This window comes from Acanthopagrus latus, unplaced genomic scaffold (assembly GCF_904848185.1).
Source record: "Acanthopagrus latus isolate v.2019 unplaced genomic scaffold, fAcaLat1.1, whole genome shotgun sequence".
NCBI classification, from domain to species: Eukaryota; Metazoa; Chordata; class Actinopteri; order Spariformes; family Sparidae; genus Acanthopagrus; species Acanthopagrus latus.
Genome location: NW_023504055.1, coordinates 252,045 through 273,677, shown reverse-complemented (window position 1 = coordinate 273,677; position 21,633 = coordinate 252,045). Strand labels below are relative to the sequence as shown.

Below are 21,633 nucleotides of genomic sequence, written 5' to 3'. Positions count from 1 at the left end.
TTTTTAAGCTCATTCAGACCTTTTCAGACTTTTTCAGCTTTTCTGCAGTACGTTCAGCAGATTTCACTTCAGCCTTCAGCATTCACACTGTATTTTTGCAGGAAATGCAGTTATTTATATAGGCTATTTAAAGTTAAAGTGTTTTGGTTGTTTGTGTCAAATCTTTTAATTTAAAATAAAGTTTGATTTGAATTTCCATCTGCTGTCTGTCTGATCATGATAACAAGTGTATGAGGAAAACGGGTTCAGGCAGACAATTCATGTGTCGGGCTGCGTTGGGTTCAGGCTTAAAAACCTGCGGGCCGGGTCGGGTTGGGTTGTAATTTTCAGGCCCGTTGAGAACTCAGATTCCAAGAGAAGAAAACATACATCCATGAGGTACCCTGGGGCAACTGAGATTTCTTCCGATTCTCCCCCTTTTATACCTGTGGCCAAGGTCAGAAACGCCCACTTGGACCACTCCCCTTCATCATGATCACGCAAGACCTGTCATCTACTATTCTCATTTTTAAATGTGTTATTTAAAAGCCTACAAAATGTCTCACCCAGGCCCCTATACGGGCCTTGGGTGAGCTGTGGCTGCACCTGTTGCTTATTCATTTCAACATTGTTATCATAAAGGGTGAATCAAACATTGGTCTTTTATCAGGCTCAAAACTCATTATTAGAGCATCATTTGGGACTGCACAGGATATTCCCAAATCTATTTATATGCATGATCATGACCCAGTTGCTTATTTGCCGTTACAGTAGAACTACGCTTTACCCGACCTCCTACACCCCTCGATGTCCAAACTGTTGGTCTGCAACAAAATTGACTTAATCAAAACTAAAAATATGTTGGATACATATTTAATAAAGGATTAACAGAGCAACAAGCATTTATTTTAGCCAAGCCACATGCAACCCAGACCAAGTATGCTGGCATTAATATCTACTGAACATCCCAATAGTTATCTAAACAGAACATGCAGAAGATCCTACACAACACGCTGACACACTAAGCCGAACAAACATTAAGTAAAAAATCTGTGTGGGGAGAAGTCAAAGTGGACCTGGCTATGAATCTCTCTCTCAATCTTGACACAAGGGGGCGCTGGAGGGCATTCTGGAGCGGCAGGGCTGACCTGAGAAGGCAGAAGGGATGAAGCCCTGGTTGGAGTGATCTCTGCCATCCCACCTGCAAGGAAACAGGTTTAAACAGAGATGTGACAGCTGAACTTTACCGAGGGTATTTTAGCTCAGGAGCAGGGCCACATCTCAAACACACCTTATCCTCTAATGTGTCTATGTATGCCTACCAGACCTGCATTCCTGTTCGTTCCCTTTTTTCTGTTCCCCACCTTGACTCCCCTCTTATCTCTCTCCTCTCTCATTAGTCCCCATAAGCTCATAAGTGCTTAATGGTGTGCCATGATATCTATTGCAATAGATGCAATGCACAAATATGCAACAAGTGAGTAATGAGTTTTTAATTCCCTATATTGGTACTTTGTACGTATTTGGCATTCATGCAACTGTCTGGTGGGGGGAATTATTTGAGTGTGACACATCAAAGGCCCTGATTGATGGCCGGTGTGAAGGAGGATAACGGGGAAAATGGATTGCTTTGCTCACCTCATTTTTAATTTTGTGACCTGTCTGGTTTAAATCTGAGTTGCTGCTTTTACGTCATTTTACAAAGTTTCAAATGAATTCTTGAACCATTTTAATAATACCTATTTCATGGTTGATGTGGTTGTGCCAAATCTGATTAGGACTTTAGTAGATAAAATTATGGGTTTAAGTGTGATTAGATTACACGTCGTTATCATCATTAATCTTTCGTTTAAAGTTCAATAAACACTTATAAATGGGCGTCCTGGTGTCTGAGTGATTCAGCCAACTGCTATGCAATTCGTAGTTTCCAGCTTTGTCTTCTACTCTGGACATCTATATCATGTCTTCCCTCTTGCTTCCCAAGATGTTTACATTGAAGCGATATAGCCCTTTATTCCATTAACAAATGCACACGAAGGGCAAACAGAGACACAAACACAGTCCAACCTACAGCCCTGGTTTGGTAGAAGCTTCTCTCTCATTCACAACTGAAAAATTAAAATGAGGTCAAGTATGAGGTCCAATGCAAGTAAATGAAGTGCACATTATAATATTAAGTAGATAATAAGAGCACAGGAGGACAAGTTCCCATATGTTTTCACTAAACTAGGGGATGCAATGATTGTAGTTTACTGTCCACGTTTACCCAATAAATAAAAAGGCCAAATGCTAACGCCAAAATAAACACTTGTATTTCCTTGTTGGTTGTGGTCTTTACTCTAGAGCTGACTGCAGAGCAGGAAGAGTTTATGGGGTCATTAAGGAGAAGAGAAGAAGAACTGAATAAAGATTTTTTGGTGATTAAGCACTTCCAAGATCTGGACGGGTTTGAAACTGTTACATTAAAATCATCAGTATAAAAAGATAAACAACCAGAATATATCTCTACGTTTTCTACTATACCTTTAGAAACCCAATAACACATTCAGCATGATAAATCAATTCATTTTGAAATTCTGGGTTAATTTCAGATGAACTCATAGTATTTTATTCCCAGCTGCAGGAAGGAAGCTTCTGACTGGCTCATTTTTTCTTTTGAGCACACAAACTGAGTTGGATTGATAGTTGACAACTACAATTATCATAAAAATCCTGTGTTTCTACGAGGAATATCGAGATACTACCTGAAAGAAAACTTTGACTCCACACTCAACATGACTGTAACCCCAGGGCCATTGTGCGTCCATGTAACCAGATTCTCCATTTTCATACTGGTGTTATATTACAAAGTCACAGACAAATAAGACCCAGAATTACTGCCTCATGGTTGTGTCTGCCCAGTTGCAGTGCCTGAGCTTTTGCATTGAACAATGAGGAGAACATGTGTTATAGAACATTATGAAGATGCACTGAAGTTGACCTTTGACCTTTTGTTTATGAAATGACATCACTCCATCATTTTATCTTTTTAGACAATTCTGTACAATTTAGTTGTAATTATTGTATGAATTCTTGAGACATGGCAAAAAATGTGTTTTGGAGGTCACAGTGACCTTTAACCACCAAATTCTGATCAGTTCATCCTTGAGTTTAAGTGGTCGTTGGTGTCAAACTTGTTGTAATTCTCAAAGCATTTCTGAGATGTCGTGTCCACAAATTAATAACATATTAATAACTAATTTATGGATCTTCATGTTTTGGTTTCCTTTTTTTTAGCATTTTGCAACCATGTTCTCGCCTCAACATGTAAGAAGCTGCACTGGTGCATTTTTTGGTCCAAAAATAAATAAATCAAATGTCATCCTGTGACTCACCATGATGGCCTGCAGACTGCAGCAAGTAAGATGTAGGGTTAGAATCTGGGGGAGTGTGGGTGAGGTCGGAGGAGGGGGTGAGGTATGCCATGTGGGGCAGAGATGCTTGAGGTTGATGCTGGGGCTGGCTGCTGGGGTAGGAGGGCTGCAGCTGACAGGGGAGGTTGTTGTTCTGCTGGCTTGAAGTCAGATCGCCGAGCTTCTCCCCAAAGTCAAAGAAAGACCTGAGGACAATACAAAGAAGAATTTAGTCTCAGGCGCACACATCCATGAATACAGAGTGTTACTAGAGAGAGATCCATAAGGTCATAAACTCTTAAACTCCTCCGATAAATCCACATCTGTCTGATCCATCTGTATTTTTATCACTCTTCCAAGACAAGGAGAAAAGGAGTCATACAAGGAGACGTTAGGTGAAGGCTGTGCAGTGACAGGACTGTCAAAGATGACTGACAACATTTTTATCTGGAAAAGGGGGTCCAGAAGGAAATCTGTGGTATTTGCATCACGAAATAGCAATTTTTAAGTAATTCAACAAAACATCTAAAGCGGTGCCACACTAACATTAAGCTAGTAATCAAAACAGACTGAGGATGAGAGCGGAAAAAAAACTAAGCGGAAAAAACTAACATTCTCCCATTCTGTGATGCTTGAACTTTGAGAAGCGAGGAGACTGGCTGCAGTATGTCATCGAGGATATGCTGCCACTTTCAACAGTGGATTCTCCATCTTTTAGAAAAATTGTGAGCAAGATCCTGGTCCAGGCTAGCAATGACAAGGTAAGCTATCATTGCCTTAATGGGTTAGTACTGCTGGGCTACTGACTGTAATATAAAGCCACCAGAACAGCGACATAAGGTCAATCTGCTTCACATCAATCTGTATCCAAATAAAACCATACAAAAACTTCTGTTAAACACAAGAAACATTTGCCAAAGGGCCTTACAATGTAGGTTACCCCCCAACACACACACATATATATGAAACCAGCTGTTTTTGAAAGGTCTGCCCAAACTGAATTTGAGTGTTAACATTGAACATTTGGGATGCATGACCAGTTTCTGTCCCATGAATAGATTTAGGCAACTTTGGCAGGAAAATCAATGTGTGTCTGTCAAAAATGTTCAAAACAATGTAGATGCATTATAGGACTCTGCACTGTCCCTGATATATAGGAAGGAGGAGGAAGGTGGGACACGTCCATGCATCATGCATGTTTTATCAAATCTAGAGGACAGAAGCTTTTAGAACAGGGGTACTCAAATACAAATCTTAAAGGGCCACAAAGATTTTTTTTCAATGAGTCAAAGTTCCATGTATTGAGGTCGGTCAGGCCACATGCAATAATACTGTAATATTCAAAACAAAATGGCCTTTTCGTTCAAAACAATAAGAAAAATATGAACTAAAATAAAATGTCATTTCCATTTTAACATAAATTAAAATACATAGTTGAATATTTCCTCTTTTTGTTTGCCTTCAAACATTGTGTCCATCACTTCAGTCATGCATTATTTTATTATCTCTGCATCTGAGAATGGCTTCTCGTGCTTACCCAAAGTCCACCTCACTCTCACTGAGCATTCAGTTGCTTTTTGTGTGTCATAGATGTGACCAGAATCCTGCTTGCAGCTTGATATGATGATTTCAGAGCATTTATTTGTGTTGTTCTTACCTCTGATTTTGAGGACATGTCTCTTCTCATAATGTCATCACAGCTTCTCCTGCCATATTGTAACGCCCCTTGTGAACTGTGGCGCAATGACTCCTGGGTATTCTGCTGGTGTAATTATGGTTCATGAATGTGTTTGTGAATAAGATGATATGTAAGATGGTTGGGAGTTAATTCACTTTGTTTGTTCTTTGTTTAAATGGTGTTGAGTTTTAACAAGGATAATTTTTGGCACCGTGAGTGAAAGGCTGTTTGCTGGGAGAGACTCTCTATCTGTTAAGCTAAAGGTAAATTCAAAGTTACATGACAGGTCTTTGGCTAGATCTTGCTAAATTACATTCCTTAAATGCAAATTGTAAATCTCTACTTCTTTGAGGTGACAATTTTCACTGTGAACTTGTTTTTAGCAGTTTACTTTGTACACGTCATTTTCAATCTCCTACAATCATCAAAATGTGAACGTGCGAACTTCTCCGGAAACGTGAGTGAAAGTTAAAAATTGTGCACTCAGCAGTGAGGGACCCAGCTGTCCTGGTGTACATGAGCTAACCCAACCAAAACGCATTAGTGAAGGAATAACAGTTCGGGGGCCACAAACAGGAGGCCTGATGCGGCCCTTTATTATTATTATTATTATTATTATTATTATTATTATTATTATTATTATTATTATTATTATTATTATTATTATTATCATTATTATTATTCTTGTTGTTGTTGTTATATTGAGGACCGCTGTTTTAGAGCATGTATGGTGGGATCAGCTTTCCCAAATATTAATACAAGGTGATGACATACAAAATGTTTTGACACATATTGATTTTTCAATGTAAATCTTCTCATGGGACTGAAACAAGTAGTGCACCCCAAATGTTTCAATTTTAACATTGCAGTTCATGTTCAGCATGTTCAGCATGGCCAGCCCTTTCAAAAACTGTTTTCAGTGTTGGTGGTTGTGAATTTTGGTGAAAGTAACTTAAAAGTAATGCAATAGTAGTGCAATGCCTTACAATTCAAATACAGTAATATTATAATAAAATTACTGAAGTGACAGTAACAAGTAATAAATAATGCATTACATGTTTAGAGTATCTTGCCCAACACTGTCAAAATATGTCACCTATCTGTAACAAGTCTTGGCTTGCCATCTAATCTTACTTTATTAGAAGTAAATAATGAAAAGTGGAGAAAAGTGAACATTCCCTTTTCACACTTAAAGCTCTTACAGATGTCAGTGCCTGGTGTGACCTTACACAGACAAACTGAACAGTCAGTTTCTGACTCTGGCACTTTAGCTCTGGTGTTACCCAGTGTGAGTGACTCCTCTGCTGACAGCCTGTCGGCAGCAGGAGAGATGCTCTGTGCTGCTTAGAAGTTTATTAATATTGAACGTGTCATCAGTCCAAATTGCATCAAATTCGACCTTCTCCTCAGCAATCCTTCTCTATTGCCACCAGGCTGCATGTGTGACGACCAACAGGCCATAGACTGCATACACAGACAGTCAGGCGCTAATTTAACAAGGTCACGTAATGTGATTAATGGGGCGTTAATTATTCTTCAACATGTTATGGTTTCCATATTAATCACATGTGATAATGAGTACCTTTGTTTCTGCAGTCTATAGTTACACTCTGACAACCCTACATTTTATATCATTTAGTCTGTAAAAATGCTGATTTATCAAACGTTAGAGGTTAACATGAACAAAGTGTTAACGTGCAGCATTGGCCTTAGTTGCTCAAAGTCTAAACTTACATTTCATGTGACTGGAGAGCGCAGACTCTCCCATTGCACAAATCTGCAAATCTTTTTTGCATCACTCCACTCTTTGATTCGGTCCTCGTCTTAACCATAGTTTGTAGTCATCATTCTCCAGCCATGCAGCGCTCGTTAAAACTACAGCCTCTCGACATTTTGTCATCTCCTGCTGTCTCTCTTCGAAGGGGGCGGTGTGGAGTCACACACAGACCGGCAGGTCCCAGAGAGGAGCAGAGAGGCTCAGCGGAGCCCTGGAGAAAACGTCTCCACATACGGTTCTCTTACTGATTTTATTTCTCCTTGTAATAAGCAAACTATCCAGTCTGATCACAATTTTGTGAAAGACATCGAATTATAATGTCAAGCACTTTCAAGCACTATAACTAAAATCCCAGCACTTTTCAGACCTTGAAAACACAACATTGTAATTCAAGCACCTGGATTTCAAGCACCCGTACGAACCCTGAGTCTGAGGATGATAAACTTTGTGCCAATCTTTGTAAGCAGAAACTCTGACTGTCAGGGGATCGCCAAAATCAACAGGGTTCATCCTCGTTCATGGCAAAGCAGACTGACCAAACAACACTGCCATCCACAGAGACATGCCACTTGCTATACAAAACAAACATTTTCTCAATTACCTCATAATGGCCAACACTGCAGGTAGTCATTGGGTTATTACTACTTGCACTGTTTGAGACAGAATGTCCCAGATACTCTACAGAACACTGTCAACCAATCTGAAAGGAACTATTATTCATGCTCAGAGTCGTACCAGTGAAAATATGTTGTGTTGTAATTCAAGTGAACTGACCCTCTAACTTTAATAGCAGGACCAGATTGAAAATGTGTTAATATTCATTGTTTGTCTTTGTGTGGTCTTCGGGGGACTTATCGTGCTGTGATTCATAAATGTCATCTAACAAACAAACATCATTTTGTAGAAAGCAACTGAGATGTCTCACAGCATGATTTCAGAGATATTTCAAAGCGCCAGCTGAAACTGACTCCCTCTATTACAGGCACTGTCTGAGGCATCATTATATCGGTATTTTGCAGGATCCCTACTCATGTCTGCAGCCTGCCAACCCACTGTCCTCCTATCATCTCTTGTACTGGTTGTCCCTGTTCAAATCATCTTCTAGTATTCATGTCACTGCTGGCTGTGAGCTGAGCTGACCTGGTGTCTGTCTGCAGAGACTGGGAGTCACGATGGGCCAAGGAGGAGCCAGCCTCCATACCATCCAGGAACAGAGGTGGGGTGTGGGCCAGGGTGTCAACGAGGGGTGGAATCAGGTTGGCAGGGTTGTAGGTCGCTGTGAAAACGGGGGGACTGGCTCGGTGCAGTGGGGGAGGGCTGTGCATGGGGTGTGGGTGGTACTCTGCCAACTCCCCCTGAGATGAAAGCTGGTGCTGGCCCCCATCTCTCATCCTGGATTGGCCTTGGAGATTATACAAAGAGATTAAACTCTGAGATTAAAGCAATACTGTCGTTTGGTTTCTGGTGAATTTTACTCTTCTTAACATGCAGTGTGAAGGGTTCACTGAGCTCTGAGATTAAACTTGGCTGAACTCAAAGCATGGATATCAGACCCAAGAACAGCAAAATAAAGTAGCTTTGTAGGTATTTTGAAATGGTATTTTAGAAGAATTCAATAAAAATGTTGATGACTCATCCTGCACTTTTGGGACATACTGTATACTAATTTTGCGTCCAATATGCTTTCTTCATTTTTATCACAGAACAATGGATTTATAAAAGGAACCATGGCCCAGAAGAGCGGAGCGTTTTGATGGAGCAGGACACCCTGATTACACAACTTTACCTGTACCAGTAGCTTTGTTGCTTAAGTAACCACTAACTGCTGCTAAATGAAGCTGCCCTTAGCTAGTTAGTCTCACAGCTTTTTTGACTGAGCCTTGGTATGCTCAGAGTCAACCCTGGAAACAAAACCACCTTGGTGTTCCCTGTCGTTGAGCTGGCCTCAGTCTTCTTTGAGGATGTACTGCTCTGTTCTGGTCTGGCTGTATTTACTAGCAGCTGCCACAGTGAAGAGCGCAACATATCTTCAGCACTACTGGCTACTTGAAACGCTAATCAATATCCATAACAAGTCCCTTCCTAACTGTCTGTTTGTACAGGATAGACCGTATTATGCTGAAGGAAATAGCGCTCTACAAGCTGTTCAATGGGAACGTTAAAGAAGAAAAATACACTAACAAGTACTAACTGTTAATAAGGAGGTTGTATGAAGCCAATTATTTCAGTATTCAAAATACAATTCAGACTAAGATTCAACAAACCACTACTTTTGTTTTATTGTGAAAAAACAGATGAAATTACTAAGGGGGTGTTGGTGCCATCAGTGGGACCTCTCAGTTAGACATTCAGACCAAAACAAGCCTTGCATTTAGCATGTCTATAGCTGAACTATGAGACGGGATTTTACAGCTTCTGAAACACAAATAAAAAGAACAATTAACCAGTTTCCTATCTTTGCCAGAGAACCCTGCAGTTGTTCTGCTGATGCCCTCTGCATCAGTATCCCCACATATCGTGGTCTCACTGAACTGAACAAGAACAAGGCAGCTGCGTTACTTTCATCTTAACACAACGTCAGGCTGTGTGCACACAACAATTGTAATCTAACATGTGAATGTGTTAAAGATTATTAATGCTAGACCTCTGAGCAAAGACTATTAAACTCTCAGCTGTGGAGAAAGTGTCATTTGAATGCTGCTCAATCACAAAAACCTTCATTAATTAAGCTAATGTAGCTCATTTCACAATGTATCACAACCTCTAGTTTCACACAATTGATTATTATATCATTGTATTGAGCACAATGATCAAATGCATCCGGAGCAGTACATTTTGAGAAAATGTGTTAATAAATGAGGATTCAGATACCTGGGCTGCTGAGGCTGGCCTGCAGGTTGCTGTGGGAGGGCACAGTCTGGTTGGACAGGGTGGGGAAAGAAGGTGCTGTGGAGGTGAGTTGGGGCACCTTGGTGGCAAAGTTACCAGAAAAAGAGGGAGCTCCCTTACTGAAAAAGAGAGAAAACATAACTAATAATACACCGTATGACAGCAAAAAACTCCATAAACACAGAGATGACACTGTGATACCTGTTAGGTGCCTGTGTGGGTATGGTGGAGTTAACTGGTTGATGTGTGGGGCTGCTGTTATATCCAGCTCTACTCTGTCTGTGTTCAACCTCCCAGTTACTCTACAGAACACAGTCAACCAATCTGAAAGGAACTATTATTCATGTTCAGAGTCGTACCAGTGAAAATATGTTGTGTTGTAATTCAAGTGAACTGACCCTCTAACTTTAATAGCAGGACCAGATTGAAAATGTGTTAATATTCATTGTTTGTCTTTGTGTGGTCTTCAGGGGACTTATAGTGCTGTGATTCATAAATGTCATCTAACAAACAAACATCATTTTGTAGAAAGCAACTGAGATGTCTCACAGCATGATTTCAGAGATATTTCAAAGCGCCAGCTGAAACTGACTCCCTCTATTACAGGCACTGTCTGAGGCATCATTATATCGGTATTTTGCAGGATCCCTACTCATGTCTGCAGCCTGCCAACCCACTGTCCTCCTATCATCTCTTGTACTGGTTGTCCCTGTTCAAATCATCTTCTAGTATTCATGTCACTGCTGGCTGTGAGCTGAGCTGACCTGGTGTCTGTCTGCAGAGACTGGGAGTCACGATGGGCCAAGGAGGAGCCAGCCTCCATACCATCCAGGAACAGAGGTGGGGTGTGGGCCAGGGTGTCAACGAGGGGTGGAATCAGGTTGGCAGGGTTGTAGGTCGCTGTGAAAACGGGGGGACTGGCTCGGTGCAGTGGGGGAGGGCTGTGCATGGGGTGTGGGTGGTACTCTGCCAACTCCCCCTGAGATGAAAGCTGGTGCTGGCCCCCATCTCTCATCCTGGATTGGCCTTGGAGATTATACAAAGAGATTAAACTCTGAGATTAAAGCAATACTGTCGTTTGGTTTCTGGTGAATTTTACTCTTCTTAACATGCAGTGTGAAGGGTTCACTGAGCTCTGAGATTAAACTTGGCTGAACTCAAAGCATGGATATCAGACCCAAGAACAGCAAAATAAAGTAGCTTTGTAGGTATTTTGAAATGGTATTTTAGAAGAATTCAATAAAAATGTTGATGACTCATCCTGCACTTTTGGGACATACTGTATACTAATTTTGCGTCCAATATGCTTTCTTCATTTTTATCACAGAACAATGGATTTATAAAAGGAACCATGGCCCAGAAGAGCGGAGCGTTTTGATGGAGCAGGACACCCTGATTACACAACTTTACCTGTACCAGTAGCTTTGTTGCTTAAGTAACCACTAACTGCTGCTAAATGAAGCTGCCCTTAGCTAGTTAGTCTCACAGCTTTTTTGACTGAGCCTTGGTATGCTCAGAGTCAACCCTGGAAACAAAACCACCTTGGTGTTCCCTGTCGTTGAGCTGGCCTCAGTCTTCTTTGAGGATGTACTGCTCTGTTCTGGTCTGGCTGTATTTACTAGCAGCTGCCACAGTGAAGAGCGCAACATATCTTCAGCACTACTGGCTACTTGAAACGCTAATCAATATCCATAACAAGTCCCTTCCTAACTGTCTGTTTGTACAGGATAGACCGTATTATGCTGAAGGAAATAGCGCTCTACAAGCTGTTCAATGGGAACGTTAAAGAAGAAAAATACACTAACAAGTACTAACTGTTAATAAGGAGGTTGTATGAAGCCAATTATTTCAGTATTCAAAATACAATTCAGACTAAGATTCAACAAACCACTACTTTTGTTTTATTGTGAAAAAACAGATGAAATTACTAAGGGGGTGTTGGTGCCATCAGTGGGACCTCTCAGTTAGACATTCAGACCAAAACAAGCCTTGCATTTAGCATGTCTATAGCTGAACTATGAGACGGGATTTTACAGCTTCTGAAACACAAATAAAAAGAACAATTAACCAGTTTCCTATCTTTGCCAGAGAACCCTGCAGTTGTTCTGCTGATGCCCTCTGCATCAGTATCCCCACATATCGTGGTCTCACTGAACTGAACAAGAACAAGGCAGCTGCGTTACTTTCATCTTAACACAACGTCAGGCTGTGTGCACACAACAATTGTAATCTAACATGTGAATGTGTTAAAGATTATTAATGCTAGACCTCTGAGCAAAGACTATTAAACTCTCAGCTGTGGAGAAAGTGTCATTTGAATGCTGCTCAATCACAAAAACCTTCATTAATTAAGCTAATGTAGCTCATTTCACAATGTATCACAACCTCTAGTTTCACACAATTGATTATTATATCATTGTATTGAGCACAATGATCAAATGCATCCGGAGCAGTACATTTTGAGAAAATGTGTTAATAAATGAGGATTCAGATACCTGGGCTGCTGAGGCTGGCCTGCAGGTTGCTGTGGGAGGGCACAGTCTGGTTGGACAGGGTGGGGAAAGAAGGTGCTGTGGAGGTGAGTTGGGGCACCTTGGTGGCAAAGTTACCAGAAAAAGAGGGAGCTCCCTTACTGAAAAAGAGAGAAAACATAACTAATAATACACCGTATGACAGCAAAAAACTCCATAAACACAGAGATGACACTGTGATACCTGTTAGGTGCCTGTGTGGGTATGGTGGAGTTAACTGGTTGATGTGTGGGGCTGCTGTTATATCCAGCTCTACTCTGTCTGTGTTCAACCTCCCAGTTACTCTACAGAACACAGTCAACCAATCTGAAAGGAACTATTATTCATGTTCAGAGTCGTACCAGTGAAAATATGTTGTGTTGTAATTCAAGTGAACTGACCCTCTAACTTTAATAGCAGGACCAGATTGAAAATGTGTTAATATTCATTGTTTGTCTTTGTGTGGTCTTCAGGGGACTTATAGTGCTGTGATTCATAAATGTCATCTAACAAACAAACATCATTTTGTAGAAAGCAACTGAGATGTCTCACAGCATGATTTCAGAGATATTTCAAAGCGCCAGCTGAAACTGACTCCCTCTATTACAGGCACTGTCTGAGGCATCATTATATCGGTATTTTGCAGGATCCCTACTCATGTCTGCAGCCTGCCAACCCACTGTCCTCCTATCATCTCTTGTACTGGTTGTCCCTGTTCAAATCATCTTCTAGTATTCATGTCACTGCTGGCTGTGAGCTGAGCTGACCTGGTGTCTGTCTGCAGAGACTGGGAGTCACGATGGGCCAAGGAGGAGCCAGCCTCCATACCATCCAGGAACAGAGGTGGGGTGTGGGCCAGGGTGTCAACGAGGGGTGGAATCAGGTTGGCAGGGTTGTAGGTCGCTGTGAAAACGGGGGGACTGGCTCGGTGCAGTGGGGGAGGGCTGTGCATGGGGTGTGGGTGGTACTCTGCCAACTCCCCCTGAGATGAAAGCTGGTGCTGGCCCCCATCTCTCATCCTGGATTGGCCTTGGAGATTATACAAAGAGATTAAACTCTGAGATTAAAGCAATACTGTAGTTTGGTTTCTGGTGAATTTTACTCTTCTTAACATGCAGTGTGAAGGGTTCACTGAGCTCTGAGATTAAACTTGGCTGAACTCAAAGCATGGATATCAGACCCAAGAACAGCAAAATAAAGTAGCTTTGTAGGTATTTTGAAATGGTATTTTAGAAGAATTCAATAAAAATGTTGATGACTCATCCTGCACTTTTGGGACATACTGTATACTAATTTTGCGTCCAATATGCTTTCTTCATTTTTATCACAGAACAATGGATTTATAAAAGGAACCATGGCCCAGAAGAGCGGAGCGTTTTGATGGAGCAGGACACCCTGATTACACAACTTTACCTGTACCAGTAGCTTTGTTGCTTAAGTAACCACTAACTGCTGCTAAATGAAGCTGCCCTTAGCTAGTTAGTCTCACAGCTTTTTTGACTGAGCCTTGGTATGCTCAGAGTCAACCCTGGAAACAAAACCACCTTGGTGTTCCCTGTCGTTGAGCTGGCCTCAGTCTTCTTTGAGGATGTACTGCTCTGTTCTGGTCTGGCTGTATTTACTAGCAGCTGCCACAGTGAAGAGCGCAACATATCTTCAGCACTACTGGCTACTTGAAACGCTAATCAATATCCATAACAAGTCCCTTCCTAACTGTCTGTTTGTACAGGATAGACCGTATTATGCTGAAGGAAATAGCGCTCTACAAGCTGTTCAATGGGAACGTTAAAGAAGAAAAATACACTAACAAGTACTAACTGTTAATAAGGAGGTTGTATGAAGCCAATTATTTCAGTATTCAAAATACAATTCAGACTAAGATTCAACAAACCACTACTTTTGTTTTATTGTGAAAAAACAGATGAAATTACTAAGGGGGTGTTGGTGCCATCAGTGGGACCTCTCAGTTAGACATTCAGACCAAAACAAGCCTTGCATTTAGCATGTCTATAGCTGAACTATGAGACGGGATTTTACAGCTTCTGAAACACAAATAAAAAGAACAATTAACCAGTTTCCTATCTTTGCCAGAGAACCCTGCAGTTGTTCTGCTGATGCCCTCTGCATCAGTATCCCCACATATCGTGGTCTCACTGAACTGAACAAGAACAAGGCAGCTGCGTTACTTTCATCTTAACACAACGTCAGGCTGTGTGCACACAACAATTGTAATCTAACATGTGAATGTGTTAAAGATTATTAATGCTAGACCTCTGAGCAAAGACTATTAAACTCTCAGCTGTGGAGAAAGTGTCATTTGAATGCTGCTCAATCACAAAAACCTTCATTAATTAAGCTAATGTAGCTCATTTCACAATGTATCACAACCTCTAGTTTCACACAATTGATTATTATATCATTGTATTGAGCACAATGATCAAATGCATCCGGAGCAGTACATTTTGAGAAAATGTGTTAATAAATGAGGATTCAGATACCTGGGCTGCTGAGGCTGGCCTGCAGGTTGCTGTGGGAGGGCACAGTCTGGTTGGACAGGGTGGGGAAAGAAGGTGCTGTGGAGGTGAGTTGGGGCACCTTGGTGGCAAAGTTACCAGAAAAAGAGGGAGCTCCCTTACTGAAAAAGAGAGAAAACATAACTAATAATACACCGTATGACAGCAAAAAACTCCATAAACACAGAGATGACACTGTGATACCTGTTAGGTGCCTGTGTGGGTATGGTGGAGTTAACTGGTTGATGTGTGGGGCTGCTGTTATATCCAGCTCTACTCTGTCTGTGTTCAACCTCCCAGTTACTCTACAGAACACAGTCAACCAATCTGAAAGGAACTATTATTCATGTTCAGAGTCGTACCAGTGAAAATATGTTGTGTTGTAATTCAAGTGAACTGACCCTCTAACTTTAATAGCAGGACCAGATTGAAAATGTGTTAATATTCATTGTTTGTCTTTGTGTGGTCTTCAGGGGACTTATAGTGCTGTGATTCATAAATGTCATCTAACAAACAAACATCATTTTGTAGAAAGCAACTGAGATGTCTCACAGCATGATTTCAGAGATATTTCAAAGCGCCAGCTGAAACTGACTCCCTCTATTACAGGCACTGTCTGAGGCATCATTATATCGGTATTTTGCAGGATCCCTACTCATGTCTGCAGCCTGCCAACCCACTGTCCTCCTATCATCTCTTGTACTGGTTGTCCCTGTTCAAATCATCTTCTAGTATTCATGTCACTGCTGGCTGTGAGCTGAGCTGACCTGGTGTCTGTCTGCAGAGACTGGGAGTCATGATGGGCCAAGGAGGAGCCAGCCTCCACAGCATCCAGGAACAGAGGTGGGGTGTGGGCCAGGATGTGAACGAAGGGTGGAATCAGGTTGGCAGGGTTGTAGGTTATTGTGAAAAGGGGGGCACTGGCTCGGTGCTGTGGGGTAGGGCAGTGCATGGGGTGTGGGTGGTACTCTGCCAACTCCCCCTGAGATGAAAGCTGGTGCTGGCCCCCATCTCTCATCCTGGATTGGCCTTGGAGATTATACATAGAGATTAAACACTGAGATTAAAGCGATACTGTAGTTTGGTTTCTGGGGAATTTTACTCTTCTTAACATGCAGTGTGAAGGGTTCACTGAGCTCTGAGATTAAACTTGGCTGAACTCAAAGCATGGATATCAGACCCAAGAACAGCAAAATAAAGTAGCTTTGTAGGTATTTTGAAATGGTATTTTAGAAGAATTCAATAAAAATGTTGATGACTCATCCTGCACTTTTGGGACATATACTAATTTTGCATCCAATATGCTTTCTTCATTTTTATCACAGAACAATGGATTTATAAAAGGAACCATGGCCCAGAAGAGCGGAGCGTTTTGATGGAGCAGGACACCCTGATTACACAACTTTACCTGTACCAGTAGCTTTGTTGCTAAAGTAACCACTAACTGCTGCTAAATGAAGCTGCCCTTAGCTAGTTAGACTCACAGCTTTTTTTGACTGAGCCTTGGTATGCTCAGAGTCAACCCTGGAAACAAAACCACCTTGGTGTTCCCTGTCGTTGAGCTGGCCTCAGTCTTCTTTGAGGATGTACTGTTCTGTTCTGGTCTGGCTGTGTTTACTGGCAGCTGCCACAGTGAAGAGCGCAACATATCTTCAGCACTACTGGCTACTTGAAACGCTAATCAATATCCATAACAAGTCCCTTCCTAACTGTCTGTTTGTACAGGATAGACCGTATTATGCTGAAGGAAATAGCGCTCTACAAGCTGTTCAATGGGAACGTTAAAGAAGAAAAATACACTAACAAGTACTAACTGTAAATAAGGAGGTTGTATGAAGCCAATTATTTCAGTATTCAAAATACAATTCAGACTAAGATTCAACAAACCACTACTTTTGTTTTATTGTGAAAAAACAGATGAAATTACTAAGGGGGTGTTGGTGCCATCAGTGGGACCTCTCAGTTAGACATTCAGACCAAAACAAGCCTTGCATTTAGCATGTCTATAGCTGAACTATGAGACGGGATTTTACAGCTTCTGAAACACAAATAAAAAGAACAATTAACCAGTTTCCTATCTTTGCCAGAGAACCCTGCAGTTGTTCTGCTGATGCCCTCTGCATCAGTATCCCCACATATCGTAGTCTCATTGAACTGAACAAGAACAAGGCAGCTGCGTTATTTTCATCTTAACACAACTTCAGGCTGAGTGCACACAACAATTGTAATCTAACATGTGAATTCATTAAAGATTATTAATGCTAGACCTCTGAGCAAAGACTATTAAACTCTCAGCTGTGGAGAAAGTGTCATTGTATTTCATCCTTACTGACCGCCAGAAGTGGTGCTTCAGCACTGAACGTCTCCATCTCGCGCATGCGTAGGTCGAGTGTTAATACCAACAAAGTCACCCATGACCCCTGACGATACCGGCTAGCTTATATCTTCCGGTGACGTCAGAGGATCTGTTCCTTCTCATCTTCTCGCTTTGCAGGTAGACGTACATCAGTGAGCTCTAGCTGAACTAAAACATGTACTTTACTACTACTTCGTCACTGGTAGCCTTGCGACAACCTGTCGGAGCTGCGAGCTGCGAGCCCTCCAAGGGCTGCGATGAGCTGTTGTTGCGGTTTGCCGTGGACACCCCTTCGGATCACCATCAGTTCGTCTCTACAACTGGCTGAGTATACCAGGCGTAGTGTTACGTTTCCTTTGGGTATCTCTTTCTTTGTTAAATAAGTTTGGTGAAGACACTGTACTCACTCCCCCTCCTGACATTTGTGCTATTACTTACGGGCGCTAGCGGTTAGCATTGCCTGCCTGACCTAGTGTCTGTGTAATCGGTACACCATTGGTTGTATCCGTTTTCCGTTGTACTCTTATATGTTGGTGAAGCCAGTGTACTCGCGTCCTCTCCCGACATCTGTACTACCATTACATCTGTGAGTAATCTGTACAATTTGTACCCGCCTTTCGTTGTAGTTTTCCCGTGTTGGTGAAGGCAGTGTGTGTGCTCTCGCTCCCATCATAATTGTATATTATTGTATTTTTTCTGTAACAGCTGCATCCTGAGCTGTGTTTGTTTTCTCTGGCAGTTTTACTGGCGTTTTTCGTTCAGCCTACTTTAGTTTTTTATTGTGGCACCTGCCGTTGGGCCCGTTTGGTTTGTGTTTTTTGCGCCGCAAGCTGACCCTTGGTGGTGAAGGCAGTGCTCTCACTCCTGCTCCCAGCATAGGCGGGTGCTGTTGCCCTTGTAGTTAGCAGATGTGCTAGCCACTAAGACTAACTGTGTTTGTTGTGCGACACCTGCTGGTGAAGGCAGTGCGTTCGCTCCCTCTCCCAGCATCTGTTGTCTTTCTCAGTTGGTTTGTATTTGAACTGTTGTCACCATGCTTGGTGACCACTCTTGCTCGGCCTGTCTGGCCCCTCTGCAGTCTGAAGATGGTCATGATATGTGTCCTCCGTGCCTTGGCCTCGAACACCTGAGGGAGGGACTTTTGGAGGACCCCTGCATGAACTGTAGCTTCATGCCCCGGGCAGTGCATTTTGCCAGACTGGCTGAGGCTGAACACCTGCTGGGCCATGTTCCAGAGCCGGACCAGTACACCCCAGCCCAGCAATTGCCTCCAGCACAGCCTAGCCAACCTAAACATTGGGCGGCAGAGGCTGCAGGCGCCTCCTCTGGGAGGAAGGTCAAGGAGTCTAAACTGGCCTCCAGGGTGGACCAATTGACTGAGGAGCTAAATCAAATGAAATCCCTCTTCCTAGCCATCCAGTCTGGGACTGGTGCAGTGGATGTGGGTGCTCCTACTTCCCCTGCTACAATGCTCGAACCAGAGGAGGATGTGTTCTCCTTGGCAGCTTCAGCCACTGAGTTCACTGAATATGGGGCTGATGTGGTCCCCCAGGGTGCTGCCTCCCACACCTCGGGGGCGAGCTCCCACTCCTCAGCCCGCAGTTGCGGTGCGGGGTATGAGGACAACTCCATGGGTGCCATCATTTGTATGGCCCTGGCCCGTCTGCAGCTGGAGGTTCCGCAGGCTCAGCCGGCTCCCGCCAGCGCTTTCTTCAGGCATGGTCCAGCCCCTGCCACCTTTACTGTGCCTCCGTCAGAGGAATACCTGAGGGAGTTGTGCACGCATGCTGGAGAGATACTAGAGCCCTCTCTCATGCAACATCAGATGGCCGGACCCTGGCAGCTATGCAGGATGTAGCCAAGTTCGGCTTGGCCCACGTGCCAGCAGTTGAGCCGGCTATAGCGGCTCTCATCATTTCACCTGATGAGGCTCTGAGGCCGGATGCCAGGTGTCTGCACCCCCAGTGTCGGGCTACAGATGACCTGCTCTCTAAGGCCTACGACACAGCAGCACGCATGAGACGCATTGGAAATTCCCTTTCGCATCTGATGCCTGCTCTCTCAGCATCCTTGCAGGAGGCTACGCTGGACACTTCCGTCCACAGCTTTGGTGACGCATCTCTGCAGGCGTTTGCTCTGATGTCCAGAGAACTGGGGCGCCTGGTGTCCACACTTGTCCAGGCTCGCCGCCAGGTGTGGCTCTCACCGAGGCATGTCGGAGAACCCTCCGCAGCGTTCCAGTGGAACCCGGCGAGATTTTTGGGTCGGCTGCTGTAGAGGCGCTTGAGCGCACAGTCCAGGCCAAGCAGACTCGACAGCAGCTCTCTGGGTTTCACAGGAGTACGCCTCCTCCCAGCAGGCCGGGGGGCTCCTCAGCTCCCATCAGGTGCCGCTCTCAGCCACAGACTCTCCCCAGTGCCTTCCTTCGGTCTCAGCGACCGGCTCAACAGCCGGCTCAAAGAGGTCCTCAGGGCTTTCGAGCCGCCGAACGTCCACCCTCTTGACAACCTCAGACCTTTGACACTGCCCGTTGTCCCCCCAGGGCCTCTAGAGGCTGGGGGACCAGGCGCTGAGAATCCGGGGCCAGTCGTCTGCTGTTTTTCCCAGCAGCAGCTCAGCTACTGGGCTGCTTCCACCACGGTCCCTTGGGTGATTTCCACCTTAACCTACGGGTACAAAGTTCAGTTCCGACGCCGGCCCCCAGCCTTCGGCCGGGTCAGGATTACCATCACACGCGACCTGGCAAAAGCCCATGCCCTCAACCAGGAGTTGTCAGTCCTCCTGGATAAGGGTGCCATCGAGCCAGTAGACCCCCTGTCATCTGGGGGTTCTATTCGACTTACTTTCTTGTCGAAAAGAAAGACGGTGGACTCTGCCCTATCCTCGATCTGAGGGGACTCAACAGGTTCCTGAAGGTGTTGAAGTTCCACATGCTCAGTACTGCAGAGGTTCTGCATACTGTTGCCAGAAGGGAATGGTTTACCTCAATAGACTTGAAGGACGCATACTTTCATGTCCCCATAGCACCACACCACAGACAATTTCTGCGGTTTGCCTTTCAGGGCCGCCATTTTCAGTTCAGGGTGCTCCCGTTTGGCCTCTCCCTTTCCCCACGGGTGTTCAGCAGGTGTGTGGCGGCAGCCCTCTCACCCCTGCAGTCGCAGAGCATGAAGATCCTGCCATATCTGGATGACTGGCTGGTCTGTGCGCCATCCCAGTCTCAGGTGACCAGGGATACAACGATTCTCCTCTCACATGTGGCCCAGCTCGGTCTCAGAATGAGCTGCCTGGTCCCCTCACAGAATACACTCTTTCTGGGGATGACACTGGATGCCGTTGCCATGAAGGCCTGTCCATCACCTCGGCACATGGACGGCATCCTCCTCCTCCTTCTCCTCTTCCAGGAGGGCCGCTGCTTGCTTGCTACGTCCAGTATATGCGCCTCTTAGGCACGCTGACGCCTGCTGCCACCGTGGTCCCCTTAGGGTTGCTGGCACTGTGTCCCCTTCAGAGGTGGCTAAACAGCTTCCACCTGGATGCCAAGCGGCACTGGGACAGGAAAAGTGTCACGGCGTTGCCTCCTTGCTCTGGCCCCATGGAGGGAGAGATCATTTCTCCTTCAGGTCATGCTCATGGGCTCCACTGCATCCCGTCGGGAGACTGTCACAAGAGACGCATCCCGCTCAGGGTGGGGTGCTGTGTGGCAGAACCGGACAGCTCAAGGCCTGTGGCCTGTAAAGGACCGCTCGGGCCATATCAATGTGCTGGAGCTACGGGCAGTGCACATGGCACTGCAGCTTTTTCTTCCGTTCCTGAGAGGGAGGCATGTGCTAGTAGGGTCGGACAATGTCTCAACCATCTCTCACATAAACCACCAAGGGGGAACCAGGTCTGCACAGCTGTTGCAGGTGTCCCGGGACCTCCTGTCGTGGGCGGCCCCCCGCCTAGCCAGCATAAGGGCGATGTACTTGCCAGGGGAACGGAACTGGGCTGCAGACTTCCTATCACGTCGCAAGCCACCCCCGGGGGAGTGGCGGCTTCACCCAGAGGTGGTGCTCAATATCTGGGACGTCTTCGGCAGGGCAGAGGTGGATCTCTTTGCCACAGAAGAGTCGACCCATTGCCCCCACTGGTTCTCCTTGACAGAGGAGGCCAGCCCTCTGGCCTTTCCTCCGATGCCTCTGATTCCTCAAATACTGCAGAGGGTCCTCCAGCAGGGCCACAGGCTGCTATGGTAGCTCCCTTCTGGCCGGGGAGGACATGGTTTCCCCTGCTGCACAGGCTCTGCCGCGGCTCACCGTGGTGTCTGCCCGACAGGATGGATCCCGACTCTCATCACCTGCAGCTCTGGGTCTGGCCACTGCAGGGCCCAACCCGCTGCTGACAGAGTGTTCAGACACCGTCCAACATACTATACTGAATGCTAGGGCACCTTCTACCCGGATGCAGTATGAGAACAGGTGGCAACTGTTTTCCGTCTGGTGCTCGGACAGGGGTGAGGACCCAGTGCACTGTACAATTCCAAAAATTCTGTGGTTC

General features: G+C 44.6%; 1 protein-coding gene across 6 annotated transcripts in view; it reads right to left on the bottom strand.

Annotated features, from left to right (window-relative positions):
• Positions 1-836: 836 nt before the first annotated feature.
• LOC119015898 (mucin-3A-like) overlaps positions 837-21,633 on the bottom strand; it is a 31,296-nt gene continuing 10,499 nt past the window's right edge. For 4 of the 6 annotated variants that reach the window (XM_037091961.1, XM_037091962.1, XM_037091964.1 and 1 more), the window contains 9 exons: positions 15,506-15,767; positions 14,724-14,860; positions 12,993-13,254; positions 12,211-12,347; positions 10,480-10,741; positions 9,698-9,834; positions 7,967-8,228; positions 3,354-3,577; positions 837-1,180 (listed from right to left, as the gene is read on the bottom strand). In XM_037091961.1, coding sequence (XP_036947856.1) covers positions 1,017-1,180; positions 3,354-3,577; positions 7,967-8,228; positions 9,698-9,834; positions 10,480-10,741; positions 12,211-12,347; positions 12,993-13,254; positions 14,724-14,860; positions 15,506-15,767 — 1,847 coding nt within the window. In that variant the 3' untranslated portion in view covers positions 837-1,016. Of the gene's footprint in view, positions 1,181-3,353; positions 3,578-7,966; positions 8,229-9,697; positions 9,835-10,479; positions 10,742-12,210; positions 12,348-12,992; positions 13,255-14,723; positions 14,861-15,505; positions 15,768-21,633 lie in introns of those variants that run through there. The other 2 variants (XM_037091963.1, XM_037091967.1) reach the window with 2 other exon arrangements.